At 42.0% G+C, this 15,702-nt stretch overlaps 1 protein-coding gene across 7 annotated transcripts in view; it reads right to left on the bottom strand.

Moving 5' to 3' along the window:
- The window catches only part of LOC115135596 (latent-transforming growth factor beta-binding protein 3-like), a 39,249-nt gene that overhangs the window by 13,117 nt on the left and 10,430 nt on the right, over positions 1-15,702 (bottom strand). For 5 of the 7 annotated variants that reach the window (XM_029670464.2, XM_029670465.2, XM_029670459.2 and 2 more), the window contains exons 2-12: positions 9,630-9,911; positions 9,157-9,320; positions 8,927-9,032; positions 4,836-4,925; positions 4,490-4,606; positions 3,876-4,037; positions 3,593-3,730; positions 3,043-3,056; positions 2,351-2,420; positions 2,126-2,212; positions 1,866-1,994 (exon numbers count right to left, since the gene is read on the bottom strand). In XM_029670464.2, coding sequence (XP_029526324.1) covers positions 1,866-1,994; positions 2,126-2,212; positions 2,351-2,420; positions 3,043-3,056; positions 3,593-3,730; positions 3,876-4,037; positions 4,490-4,606; positions 4,836-4,925; positions 8,927-9,032; positions 9,157-9,320; positions 9,630-9,911 — 1,359 coding nt within the window. The remainder of the gene's footprint in view (positions 1-1,865; positions 1,995-2,125; positions 2,213-2,350; positions 2,421-3,042; positions 3,057-3,592; positions 3,731-3,875; positions 4,038-4,489; positions 4,607-4,835; positions 4,926-8,926; positions 9,033-9,156; positions 9,321-9,629; positions 9,912-15,702) is intronic. The other 2 variants (XM_029670461.2, XM_029670466.2) reach the window with 1 other exon arrangement.

Below are 15,702 nucleotides of genomic sequence, written 5' to 3'. Positions count from 1 at the left end.
AAGAAGAGCTCTCCAGTACATGTACCAAAACATTCAAAAGTGGGGTTACAATTTTATAAACTTTCAAGGCAGAATTACAGTACCAGTCAAAAGTTTGGACACACCTACTCATTCAAGGTGTTCTCTTTATTTTGTACTATTTTCTACATTGTAGAATAATAGTGAAGACATCAAAACTATGAAATAACACACGTGGAATCATGTAGTAATCAAAAAAGTGTTTAGCAAATCAAAATATATTTTATATTTGAGATTCTTCAAAGCATTCTCCATCCTTTGCCTTGATGACGGCTTTGCACACTCTTGGCATTCACTCAACCAGCTTCATGTGGGTGTCACCTGGAATGCACTTAAATTAACAGGTGTGCCTCGTTAAAAGTTAATTTGTGGAATTTCTTTCCTTCTTAATGTGTTTGAGCCAATCAGTTGTGTTGTGACAAGGTAGGGGTGGTATAGAGAATATAGCCCTATTTGGTAAAAGACCAAGTCCATATTTGGGCAAGAACAGCTCAAATAGGCAATGAGAAATGACCGTCCATCATTACTTTAAGACATGAAGGTCAGTTAATTTAAAGAACTTTGAAAGTTTCTTCAAGTGCAATCGCAAAAACCATCAAGCGCTATGATGAAACTGGCTCTCATGAGGACTGCCACAGGAAAGGAAGACCCAGAGTTACCTCTGCTGCAGAAGATAAGTTCATTAGAGTTACCAGCCTCAGAAATCACAGCCCAAATAAATGCTTCACGGAGTTCAAGTAACAGACACATCTCAACATCAATTGTTCAGAGGAGACTGTGTGAATCAGGCCTTCATGGTCAAATTGCTGCAAAAAAGGACACCAATAATAAGAAGAGACTTGCTTGGGCCAAGAAACACTAGCAATGGACATTAGACCGGTGGAAATCTGTCCTTTGGTCTGATGAGTCCAAATTTGCGGTTCCAACCGCTGTGTCTTTGTGAGAATCAGAGTAGGTGAACGGATGATCTCCACATGTGTGGTTCCCACCATGAAGCATGGAGAGAAGGTGTGATGGTGCGGGGGTGCTTTGCTGGTGACACTGTCAGGGATTTTTTTTTTACAATTCAAGGCACACTTAACCAGCATGGATACCACAGCATTCTGCAGCGATAAGCCATCCCATCTGGTTTCCGCTTAGTAGGACTATCACATGGTTTTGAACAGGACAATGACCAAACACATCTCCAGGCTGTGTAAGGGCTATTTCACCAAGAAGGAGAGTGATGGAGTGCTGCATCAGATGACCTGGCCTCCACAATCACCCAACCTCAACCCAATTGAGATGGTTTGGGATGAGTTGGACCCCAGAGTGAAAGAAAAGCAGGCAACAAGTGCTCAGCATATTTGGGAACTCCTTCAATACTGTTGGAAAAGCATTCCTCATGAAGCTGGTTGAGAGAATGTCAATATTGTGCAAGGCTGCCATCAAGGCATAAGGTGGCTACTTTGAAGAATCTCAAATATAAAATATATTTTGATTTGTTTAACAATTTTTTGGTTACTACATTATTCCATGTGTTATTTCATTGTTCTGATTTCTTCACTATTATTCTAAAATGTAGAAAATAGTAAAAAATTAAGAAAAACCCTGGTGTGTAGGTGTGTCCAAGCTTTTGACTTGTACTGTACTTTCCCATCGTTCCTCAACTGTAGTGTATGATATACCATTATCTAGCTCTGAGTCTCTACTTTATCCAATGTAAAAAAAAAAATGTTTTTACTACATTAGACCGAATCGAGCCCGTCGGTCACAATTTAACTATTTGGATACAGAGTGCAGACATGGCTCTGGTCAAAATCCCTCCCATCCCTTTGGACATGCGCCTGTCCTGTCCCTTGACTTACCCACACAGGCGTTCCTCTGAGGGTGGAGCCGGTAGCCAGCATAGCACTCACATTTGTAGCCAGTGTGCACGTTGACACACTCCCCATGGCCACAGAGGTTCCTGTTCAGCCTGCACTCGTCTGTTTCTGCTGTGGGGAGGGGGCACACAGTAACCTACCTAAGACAGTTGATCTCTGTACTGTACATCCCATCATGGAGACAACAACATTGCAGCTATAGGCTGATATTAGATTTGATTGGACTGTGTAGTGGAACTCACGTGAGACCTGCGTCTGTGCCACCTCCAGGGGGTCACTGCCTGGGTTCAACCTGATGATGGGCGGAGGCGTGGGCTTGGTGATGATCACTTTGGGACCAACCAGAGAAACAGACAGACCCAATCAAGGCCCCATGAATATCAACAGGTTTCCCTAACAAAAAGGGGCTCTCTTGACCTTAATAGGACTTTCGGAATGAATAAAGAATAAAGGAATGAGAGGCGTACCAGGTACGCGGGGGCCGTGGGTGCTGATGGGAGACAGCTGCATGGGTGTGGTCGTCTCTGGAGGCTCCTCCTACAGGACAGGGCACAGAGACACAGTGGTGTAAAGTACTTGAGTGAAAATACTTTAAAGTACTACTTAAGTCGTTTTTGGGGGGTATCTGTACTTTACTTCACTATTTATATTTTTGACTACTTTACTTTTACTTGACTACATTCCTTAAGAAAATATTGTACTTTTTACTCCATTCATTTTCCTTGACAGCCAAAAGTACTCGTTGCATGTTGAATGCTTAGCAGGACAGGAAAACAGTCAAATTCACACAGTTGTCAGACGAACATCCCTGGTCATCCCTACTGCCTCTGATCTGGCGGACTCACTAAACACACATTATTCACATTATATAAATTATGTCTGAGTGTTGAGTGTGCCAGTTGCTTCCCGTAAATTAAAAAAACAAGAAAATGGTTCCATCTGGTTTGCTTAATATAAGGAATGTTAAATTATTTAAACTTTTACTTTTGATACTTAGGTATATTTTAAACCAAATACTTTTAGACTTTAACTCAAGTAGAATTTTACTGTGAGAATTTTACTCATTTCCTATTAAGGTATCTTTACTTTTAGTCAAGAATGACAGCCCCCCCCAGTCTCTCACACAATGAATAATGTCTAAAGAAAAACAGTTGCTTACCAGGTGCTTGACTTCTGAAAAAGAGAACCCAGAGAAAAACAGGTCAAAATTATGAATAACTGTCCATTTTCATTTACAGATGATGAATTTAGTCACTTTACCCCTACATGTACATTTTACCTCAATTCCCTCGACTAACCTGTACCGCAACACATTGACTTGGCACTGGTACCTGCTGTGTACTGTATACTGCATAGCCTTGTTTTTGTTATTGTGTCACTTTTTTAAAACTTTAGTTTATTTAGTAAATATTTTCTTAAAATTGCACTGCTGGTTAAGGGCTTGTAAGTAAGCATTTCACGGTAAGGTCTATATCTGTTGTATTTGGCACATGTGACAAATAACATTTGATTATATTTCTAAGCCCTCTAAAGTCCCAGTAATTTGGAGGCATCCCCAATAGCCCGACTGCACTCTCAAAAAATCTTAGCAATAGCATCGTTCTAAGTGACTAAGTGAATCCAGAATGAAGCACGTCTGCCGGCAGGCGGACAAAGGTAAATCATGTCCACCCTTCGTCTACTTTCTGGGAGAAGCCACAGTGACTCACTGTCTTTCTTCTGGTTCTTGTCAGGCTTGAGGGGAACCTGCTCCAGGCTGGAGTGGATCTGAGGTGGGAACGCCACCGTCTCCCGGACACTATGGAGGAAGTAGCCCTTCCCTGCTGGACAGATCTTACTGAAGGAGGCTAACGGACCAGGGAGAGAGGAATGGAGGTGGAAAAACAAGAGGGGATGAGATAATTCAGCATCTGACCTGTAATCATACAGCATCTGACCTGTCAGAAATACTAGAAACCGAGCTCCAGTCTCCTACTCCAGCATCCCACTGACCCGTGCCGTCTTGGGGACACCTCTCACAGTTGGAGCCCCAGGCCTTGCCCACGGTGCAGCAGCACATCTCCTGGGACAGGGACGTGGGTAGGGCGTGCTCACAGCGACCCGCCTCTGTTACGATGAGGAAACACTGGCCCTGCTCCACCGGAGACGGAGACTCTGACAGCCAGGACCAATCAGAAGAGAGCAAAACACAACAGAGGTTGGAGTTAGGACATTAGGCTTACAGAAGAGGTCACTAAGGGTAGTGCCGTTTCGTGGAGGGAAAATCATATGACATTTTGGTTATTTCAGATGTGGCATTTTAAATAACGGACATAAGGGATCTGTGAAAATACTGGACTAACTATTGGGACAGAAAAGGCTAGCTTTGGTGACAGCTTTGTGGATGTGAAACATATTCAGCTCATCTACCTATCAGGCGCTGAGGTCACCTCTTGACCTCTCCACTGCCAACAAATGAAAACCCCACAACAATTCATCTTCATATACATGTGAGGAGAGGATGTATAGTGTATAGTGCTGCTGCTACTGAAGGCGATATGGCTGTGCTGAGTGAATGCAGAGTTGTGTGGAGAGCAGGTCTGCCTGGAGGAGGTTCTGAGTCTCACCCACACATCTGGTCCTGTCCAGGGTGAAGCCAGGCTTACAGGCACACAGGAAACTACCCTGGGTGTTCAGGCATTCTCCGTTCTGACACACCCCATGCATGGTGCACTCGTTGATGTCTTAAGGGTGAGAGACAAAGAAAGAGTGGGGGACAGAGAGAACGTGAGGAGTGGCTTTTTTTCTCCTCACATCAGTGAAGCAAATGGGCAAAGATTTACACTCATACCGGGGCATACCAAATGCGCACCAAACAAAATGTGGTGTAACTTGTGTAAATTATCTATTGTTTGATACATCCTTGATACATCCGTTGAATCAGTCAGGGGAGAGGCAGTATGTTCATGCTACCTTGACAGTGGGTGCTGTTGAGTCTCTTATAGCCCTGAGGGCAGGTGGAACCATAGTCTTCTATGATGGTCTGCAGCTTCACCCCAGGATCTGAGGGTAAGGCAGAGAAGGGGGGGGGGATGAAAAGGGGAGAGAATGGAAGAATGAGAGAGGAAGGGGAGACTACACACAGCTCATCAACGATCAAGTAAAATAATGTCTCATAAAATGTCTGAGAATCTGAGAAGAAAGACAGGCCTAAACTAAACCATTAAGTAATGGATCAGGCCTACGCCAGAATGATCCTATTCTGTTTCTAATAGCAGCAGCGTCTGTGATCATTGCTTCCAGTTAGTCATACACTAGTGAAAGGGAATACCTAGTCAGTTGCACAACTGACTCTATTCAACCAAAAATGTGTGTTCTGCATTAACTCAGCCCCTCTGAATCAGAGAGGTGCGCGGGGCTGCCTTTATCGACATCCAAGTCGTCGGCAACCGGTGAGCAGTTGTTGTTGGGGGTTATCTGCCTTGCTCAAGGGCAGAATATCAGATTTTTTTTCCCACTTTACCATCTCAATGATTCAAACCAGCGACCCTTCGGCTACTGGCCCAACACTCTTAACTGCTAGGCTACCTGCTGCCCTGGACTAAGTAGCTCATTTAGCTGTTCCTTGATCTGTCTGAACACACTGTCAGCATAGGCAGCGAGACAGTAAATGTGTGTGATTCCATGGGACAGAGATATGTGTATAGATGAGACATGTTTGATCAGAGCCTGGGTTTGAGAGATTACAGGTATTCAAGCATGAGTATGAACCAGGAAGTACTAAGAGAGGGGAAATAAAATAAAAGAGGGGTGAGTGACCAAGTGAAACTACTCTTCATCTGGGGGAAAGAGAGATTCAACAGAAGGAATCAAATGATGATAGAAAAAATAGTGGTCTATGAGTGATTTTTCCTCCAGGCAGAAAAATTGTAAGAATGCTTTTGTGGGAAACTGTGGGAGCATCGCGTTCCAAAATACCTTTCAAAAATAGATGGGAGAAAAGTACAACTTTACAAAAAGTTCATGCTTCCCAAGAAAAGCCCAGAATCATATTTTCCACTTGTTGCTTTTGTCTGTTCATTCGCAGAAGACATGTCTCATGAAAACAATAGAACGTTCCTTCAACGTTACTAGAAAAGAGGCGAGAAGCATGCCAGACAGGGATCCTGCTGTCCCAAGTTTAAAGATTAACCATAACTATCCTTTTCTTACAAAGGTTTCTTTGTCTGACTCACAACTGAGGAATGGAGTAATAGAAAAATGGAAAAAGGTAAGTTGGCCAAGATTTTCATGGGGCGCAGCTTGAAATTCAATTTTCGGCAATTCGATGACAGTATTCCACTGGCCTGGCACATGGGAAGACACTGCAGAGTTCTTTTCTCTCTCGCTCTCTCTCACTCACTTGCACACATACACACATGCACAGACACACACACACACAAACACACACTCACACATATACACACAAATGCGTACACACTTATACAAACATAGACATACACAAATTACTTGCGTTAATGCAGGCTCATTATTTCATAAGCTGGGAATGAATTATTGGCATGGACGCTTTGTGTTTTTGGCTCCATAAACAAATGACTTAATGCGTATAACAGCAGAGATCGAGATCAGATGGACATCTGCCAAGGAGTTAGATTATAAACAATACATGAATGGAAACTATACATACAGATAATAATCACTATACAGTTTAATCACACATGACAGATAATAATCACCATACACAGATAATAATCACTATACACGACAGATAATAATCACAATACACGACAGATAATAATCACTATACATGACAGATACTAATCACAATACATGACAGATAATAATCACTATACAATCACCATACATGACAGATAATAATCAGATAATAATCACAATACACGACAGATAATAATCACTACATGACATACTAATCACCATACATGACAGATAATAATCACTATACATGACAGATAATAATCACAATCACTAATAATCACTATACATGACCATACTAATCACCATACATGAATAATCACCATACATGACAGATAATAATCACTACACATGATAGATAATAATCACTATACATGACTAATCACCATACATGACAGATAATCACTAATCACCATACATGACAGATAATAATCATGACAGATAATAATCACTATACATGACACAATACTAATCACCATGACCGATACATGACAGATAATAATCACTATACACGACAGATAATAATCACTATACATGATAATAATCACAATACATGACAGATACTAATCATCATGACAGATAATAATCACTACACGACAGACAGATAATAATCACTATACATGACGATACTAATCAGATAATAATCACAGATAATAATCACTATACACGACAGATAATAATCACAATACACGATAATAATCACTATACATGACCGATACTAATCACCATACATGACAGGTAATCACTATACATGACAGATAATAATCACAATACACGACAGATAATAATCACTATACATGACCGATACTAATCACCATACATGACAGATAATCACTATACATAATAATCACAATACATGACAGATAATAATCACTATACATAATAATCACCATACATGACAGATAATAATCACTATACATGACAGATACTAATCACCATACATGACAGATAATAATCACTATACACAACAGATAATAATCACAATACACGACAGATAATAATCACTATACATGACCGATACTAATCACCATACATGACAGATAATACTATAATCACACAATATAATAATCACAATACATGACAGATAATAATACACTAATAATCATGACAGATAATAATCACTACATGACCGATACAGATAATAATCACTATACATGACAGATAATAATCACAATACATGACAGATAATAATCACTATACATGACAGATAATAATCACTACACATGACAGATAATAATCACTATACATGATAGATAATAATCACTACACATGACAGATAATCACTATACATGACAGATAATAATCACAATACACGACAGATAATAATCACAATACACGACAGATAATAATCACAATACACGACAGATAATAATCACTACACATGACAGATAATCACAATCACTATACATGACAGATAATAATCACAATACACGACAGATAATAATCACTATACATGACCGATACTAATCACCATACATGACAGGTAATCACTATACATGACAGATAATAATCACAATACACGACAGATAATAATCACTACACATGACAGATAATCACTATACATGACAGATAATAATCACAATACACGACAGATAATAATCACTATACATGACAGATAATAATCACTACACATGACAGATAATAATCACTATACATGATAGATAATAATCACTACACATGACAGATAATAATCACTACACATGACAGATAATAATCACTATACATGATAGATAATAATCACTACACATGACAGATAATAATCACTACACATGACAGATAATAATCACTATACATGATAGATAATAATCACTATACATGACAGATACTAATCACAGATAATCAGATAATAATCACTACGACATGACAGATAATAATCACAATCACTATACATGACAGATAATAATCACTACACATGACAGATAATAATCACTATACAAGACAGATAATAATCACTATACATGACAGATACTAATCACTATACATGACAGATAATAATCACTATACATGACAGATAATAATCACTATACACGACAGATAATAATCACTATACACGATAGATAATAATCACTATACATGACAGATAATAATCACTATACATGACAGATAATAATCACTATACATGATAGATAATAATCACTATACATGACAGATAATAATCACTATACATGACAGATAATCACGATACATGACAGATAATAATTACTATACATGACAGATATGCAGTTAGAGATGTAGGATAGAAGATCACAAATGAAAGAATGGCAGATCACCAGTAGTCTAGAAAGGACACACATACACACACTTACACTTAAGCAAGTCAATAATTCCATTCTGAGGCATTTGTTACTCACATGGTAGCTTGGGACATTTATAACATTTGTTTTGTCCCCAGGAGTTCCCGACACTTCCACAGCAGTCCTCCTGATTGGTCAGTACAGGGAGAGGGGTACTACTACACTGAAGCACATGGCGTGAGAGAGAGAAGGAAAGAGGGAAATGCACACAATGGCGTTTGAAAAACCATAATACACTTATTGTATTTAAAGTGACAATCACTATGTTGATGGGTGGTGTAACTCACAGCTTGTTTGGGCGTGGTCTCCTGGAAGCACCGCCCCCTGGGTTTGTGAGTCTGAGGGGTCAAGCGTGTCACGGTTTTATGAGGGGGCTTTGAATCCGATTGGTCGAGAGGATGGATGACAACAGATGTGTCGTGTGCATGGTGGACACGGACATTGAACTGCACTGAAAAGAGAGAACGATAGAGTGAGAGGGAGGGAGAGAGAGCGAGAGAGAGAGAGAGAGAGAGAGAGAGAGAGAGAGAGAGAGAGAGAGAGAGAGAAAGAGTGCCGCGAGTGAGAGACAGAGAGAGAGTAGCAGAGAGGAGGGAGACGCCAAGAAAGACAGGGAGAGACAAACACATGGGAGATTACATGAATATGATTACAGTTCTTTACCATGCCACCCAAAATAAACTGCTATATGGGCACAGGTATTGATAAATACAGCAATATGACTGTGGTTTCAGTGCCCACAGTTTGCCATGATGGGTACCTTCTGATGAGTGGTGGCCTGCCCCCTGTGCCAGGGGCAGGGTGAACACAGAGTGGGTCTGTGTCAGCTGTGGTCGCCCCATGGCCGCCTGCTCGCCCTGGCTCTGGCCGTCTGGCAGCACTGACAGCGTGTAGACTGGTTGCTTGTTGCCCCGCGCCGCTTGGGCCTCAGGCATCTGCCGGAGCGGGAACTGGCACAGGCGGCCAGTAAAACCTGGCGGGCACAGGCAGTGGGTCCGCGAGCTGCACACCCCTCCATTCATGCAGGTCAGTGGACACACAACTAGAGAGAAAGAGGTGTAAAACACATCACCAAGACGCGAGGAGAGGAAAAACATGTACACATGGTGAACATCATCAACATAATGTAATGTTGTGCTTTCTTTCATTTGGAACATTATTGTAAACAGAGAACAGTTGGGACTTTTATAATAGCAGGACCATAGTTCCTGTAGAAAATAAACATGTCATCCCCCACAAATGATGGAGCGCCCCCTTGGGACAATTTTCTAAATCCCAGATCTCTATGGCAAGACGCATCATTCACCCGAGTTTCGTAAAAATCGGACCAGTGAGGGTGGCACACAATTGTCCCAGCGTCGTCCAGGTTCTGGGAGGGTTTGGACGGGTTCGGACGGGCTCATCGCGCTCTAGCGACTCCTTGTGGTGGGACGGGCGCCTGCAGGCTGACTTAGGTCGTCAGTTGGACAGTGTTTTCTCCCACACGTCGGTGCGGCTGGCTTCCGGGTTAAGTGGCCGGGTGTTAAGAACTGCGGTTTGGCGTGTCATGTTTCGAAGGACGCATGACTCAACCTTTACCTATCCCGAGCCCATTGGGGAATCTCGGCGATGACACGAGATCGTAATTGTATATCAACGGAATTGGGGAGAAAAAGAGGATCAAAAATAATAAATAGGACCAGTGGTGTCAGAGATATTACGTATAATTAATGTCTGTAAAGTTGATTACTATAGCACCTCCCTTGGGCCAATCAGTGTAATTTTCCAAATGAAGGATTTTTATTGCAAGATGCATCAAGATGCACCATTCACACATATTTTTTGTCAAAATCAGACCAGTGGTGTCTGAGATATTGCATGGATTAGCTAGACTCACATCCCTGAGCATGTGTGCCAAATCTCAGGACTCTGAGTCAAACAAATCAAGAGATATAAACATGTGCCCATTATAATGTCAATGTGTGGTCGATATGAACGTTCTTGCATATGTTGAGTCTTGACAGTGCTTGCAACATGTGTACCAAATTTTGATTTATATGCATTTATGTGCCAGACTACACCCACGTGAATGTTTATTGGTCAATAGAGGCCATATTGTTTTAGGTACTACTCTGGAAAATATTGCATTGAGAGAGCTTTGTCCATAGAGGCCATGTAGCAGGTTCCGTGCAGATTAGTAATTCGATGCCAGAAGAGTAGCATTTTAAGTGTTTTTCACAATATTCAAAATGGCAGAAAATCCATCATGGCAGACCTTATGGGTCCCTTAGGCAGATGTGGTCCTTGTGAGGAGGGGGACCTACAGTATGTACCGAATTTCATGACGTTAGGTCAAACGGGGTGAGAGGTGTGACCTTTCAAAGTTTGCATTTTCAATCTCTTACTATAGCGCCACCATCTGGCCAATCAGTGTATTTTTGTAAATGCCGGACCTCGAGAGATCCAGAGCAGAACACTGATACAAACGATGGCTTTTTACTGTGGATTTAGAAAATATTTTCAACCACAAGAGCTCTGCTTATAGAAAGAGCTTCATGCCATATATATACCGCTCTGTAGGCTTCCCTTTGTGTTTACTTTTATAGTCGCCACTTGTCTCCCTAAAAAGGAGAATCAGATGGAACAGTGGGAGCCAAGATCTGGGAGCTAGGAGTGCATACCAGACTGAGACGTTCAGCATAAAGAATGGAATCATAATTCAAGATGTGCCGTGCTAAAATATGCTGCAATACACACATAGTTCAATAGACATACAAAAAAAGTGCGCAATAACATTTTGAAACGTATTAATCAATGACTAATATGTTGTGTACTTTCTCTGTCCCATAATGGGGCCATGAAATGAAGCAGAAGTTGAAGCTCAGTGGTTTGGATGTCTTGCCCTGCAGTCTAGCATAGCAGTATCACGGCAGTGTTGAGTCCCACGGTAGGAAAGAGAGAGAGCGAGATACAGAGAGAGAGAGAGAGAGAGATACAGAGAGAGAGAGAGAGAGAGAGACGACTCGGCACGTCGGACTGACATGGAGACCCACCCAGTGGTTGAGAAGAGGCCTCTTCGTGTTACCCGCCCCGCGGAGCAGAGCTCCGCACACTGAAGCAATTAGGCCTGGACTGCCTCGGAGTCTAGGCCGCTGTGTAATGACGGGACTAGATCACCTCAAACACAGCGGGGACATCTTTAAACCAATGAGAGTCAAGGAAAAGAGCAAACAGAGAAATCACAGCCATAATGAGATGACACGAGGCTGTGCAGCTTATGTTTAAATGTGTAGTGGGATAGGCTGAGCTGTTCTGACGCAGCCTGCACTGCCTGCACCATAATTAAACTTGACAGTGGTCTTTAACCATACACCCAAAACAGGCAGCTACACGCAGCAGCAGGTTAATGGTGAGGCTTACAGATTGCAAGGGGAAACCTGTATAGCAAATCCAGGTGGAGAAGGACTTCCCTTCCCCGTGCACAGCTCTCCAGACATCTATTGTGTCTGATTACTTTTGTCTCTGTAGAGAAAGCTGGAAAGACGGAGAGAGAAAGCGGAGAAAGCTGTTGGGAATGGAGCATTCGGGACGGGAACACAGAGAAAGAGACGGAGAAAGAAAAGACAGGGGCGTAGCCTCCTTCCAAACCCGATTATACAACTTCAACCCACAGGGACCGGAGAGACAACATAGGAAAAGTCTGGTAAGGCTTGGGGAGAGGGCCCGTCTGGCAGAGAAGCAGTCTCAGAGAGAGCAGAGCAGACCCTCTGACGGGGAACTGGAGCTCACTGCATTCACACACACACACACACACACACACACACACACACACACACACACACACACACACACACACACACACACACACACACACACACACACACACACACACACACACACACACACACTCCATGGCCAACAACAGGACGGGGTTCTATGGAGAAGAAAATAACACAGCCCGGAGGTAAAGTTAGTCAAAATGATACCTTTGTCTCCATGAACATGTTGCACACATGCCTTGAAGCAGACTGTACATAAGCTGTGTTTAAAATAAAATCTGGTGAATGAGCCTTTCTTTTGATGTTTCGAATTAACCCCAGCATGGGGCTTCACAACAGAGACGACAGCACATAGCTGTCTGCCATTTATAGCACACCTATTGCTGTGTGCTTGCATTTACAACGTTCATCCCTTCCCCACAGATTAGCTAGTTGGGTGGAGTACTGGTGCTTAGCATGACAGGCTAAACACATATCTTATGAATTAGTGAGGGTGGCCCTCCAAGTCCACTAATTCGACTACACCACGCTGACTGGGCCAGGCAGCCAGTTCTCAGACTGCTCCTCTCACAGTCAATAGGAGGGATTTAAACTCGACTCTCCTCCACATCTGCTTCCCCTATCTAAACCCAGGACAGGGCAGTTTGAGAGACCTGGGTGTAAAATGCACATGGACTAATGCTTTCTGCAGACTGTGCTTGAGTGAGTGAGGTGATCGTGGGACTGTTATGATCCAGTCATGATAATATGTGTTCCACTGCATCCTTGAATTATGAAACCCGACTGGGCACAAAAAGTCTGCAGATGGGAAATTCTCCCACTCTGTTGAGTGGGTAGCAGGCTGTCAGAATGGCCTAGAATAGATCATCTGAAACACTAAAGCCACCCAGCTATATAATCACTCCAACAAATGCTTGGTGCTATCTAGGCTATATTATACAGTGCGATATACTATAAAGCATTTCTATGGAACCCATGATCCCAATATGGATATCAATTCTTAGTCACCACCATTAATACTGACGCCCAAAATGTAATTATGCTCACATCTCACTTTCACATTATACAATTTTATTGACATGTCTTAGGAAATAGATTTCATACTCAAAATTGGGTCAGATGTGTTCCAAACCGTAGTCAAAGGGGAAATCTTTTTTTCCTGTCCGGCATGTGCTGGAACCGAAAGAGAGAAAAGAGCGGGGGAGAGAGGGAGGAAGAAAGGAACAAATGTTGGCTTTAAAGCTCTTCTCGACATAGTGTTTTATGTGAGGAGTAAGAGCTCGTTCCTCACAATGCCATGAGTTAGACCAGTGGAATTCAAAAATCGGGGTAATTGCGGTGGGGTCTCCAAAATGTTTTTTTATATACTGTGTATTCGGAAAGTATTCAGAGATGTTTCTACAACTTGGGTCCACCTGTGGTACATTAAATTGATTGGACATGATTTGGAAAGGCACACACCAGCTTACATAAATTGAAATTGCAGTTGAAATTGCATGTCAGAGCAAAAAACAGGAATTGTCCGTAGAGCTCCGAGACAGGATTGTGTTGAGGCACAGATCTGGGGAAAAGTACCAAAACATTTCTGCAGCATTGAAGATCCTCAAGAAGTGGCCTCCATCATTAAATGGAAGAAGTTTGGAACCACCAAGACTCTTCCTAGAGCTGGCCGCCTGGCCAAACTGAGCAATCGGAGAAGGGCCTTGGTCAGGCAGGTGACCAAGAACCCAATGGTCACTCTGACAGAGATCCAGAGTTCCTCTGTGGAGATGGGAGAACCTTCCAGAAGGACAACCATCTCTGCAGCACTCCACCAATCAGACCTTTATGGTAGAGGGGCCAGACGGAAGCCACTCCTCAGTAAAAAGTACATGATAGCCTGCTTGGCACCTAAAGGACTCTCAGACCATGAGAAACATTCAACCTGACAGCTTGAGAGGATCTGTAGAGAAGAATGGGAGAAACTCCCCAAATACAGGTGTGCAAAGCTTATAGTGTCATACCCAAGAAAACTTTGAGGCTGTAATCGCTGGCAAAGGTGCTTTAACAAAGTGCTGAGTAAAGGGTCTGAATACTTATGTAAATGTGATATTTCAGTTTATTTTATTTTATACATTTTCAAACATTTCTAAAAACCAGTTTTTGCTTTGTCATTATGGGGTATTGTGTGTAGATTGATGGGGGGGGACTATTTAATCAATTTAATCCATAATTGAATCCATAAGGCTGGAACGCAATAACATTTGGAAAAAGTTAAGGGGTCTGCAATAATAATAAAATAATACAATTTGGAAAAAGTCAAGGGGTCTGCATACTTTCCGAATGCACTAAATATACATATATATATATATTTGTTGATGTCAAATTTTACGGTTTTGTCATTAGATTTGGGGTGGGGTGAGGTCCCAAGAAATTATAGGGGAAAAAATGGTGTCCCCAGAAATTTCAGCAGAAAAAAATGGGGTCTCCACTGAAAAAGTCGATTTTGACTGAAACTGACAGTGTGTAGGAGATAGACAGGCCAAGGGAGGCACTACAAAAACAGAGAGAGAGAAAGAAAGATGGATAGGGAGAGAAAGAGAGAGTGGGGGAGGGCGAGAGAGCACGAGAGAGAAGAGGAGAGGGAGGGAGGAGTGGAGAGAGGGGTAGAGTGTGTAAGAAAGAGCGAGAGAAAGAAAGGGAAGTAGAATAGAGAAAGTGCAATGGAAAAAGCATCAGAGGGATCCAAATGAATCTGTTATTTATTTCTTCAGATGCAGAGGGACTTTCTTTTCAGAAATACATACTTGTCATTCTTCAACTGTAGCGTGGGCAAGCTGAGACAGCTATACACACATGTTCTTTACACACACTGACACATTACCAGAGATTTGGCACACAAACACAGAGCTATACATACCATGCTATACATATACAGAAAGTCTGACACACCAACACACACACTTTGAAATGTTTAATTATGTTATTATTTCAGACCAATTGCTGGCTGCTAGGTTTTATTACAACCACCCACGTTTGAGAGCGACAGGGTGGAAGAGGTTAATCCAAGGATAATATTTCAACAATAGGCCTTAC

Source organism: Oncorhynchus nerka, linkage group LG10 (assembly GCF_034236695.1).
Source record: "Oncorhynchus nerka isolate Pitt River linkage group LG10, Oner_Uvic_2.0, whole genome shotgun sequence".
Classification (NCBI taxonomy): Eukaryota; Metazoa; Chordata; class Actinopteri; order Salmoniformes; family Salmonidae; genus Oncorhynchus; species Oncorhynchus nerka.
This window is presented reverse-complemented; position numbering and strand designations above follow the sequence as displayed.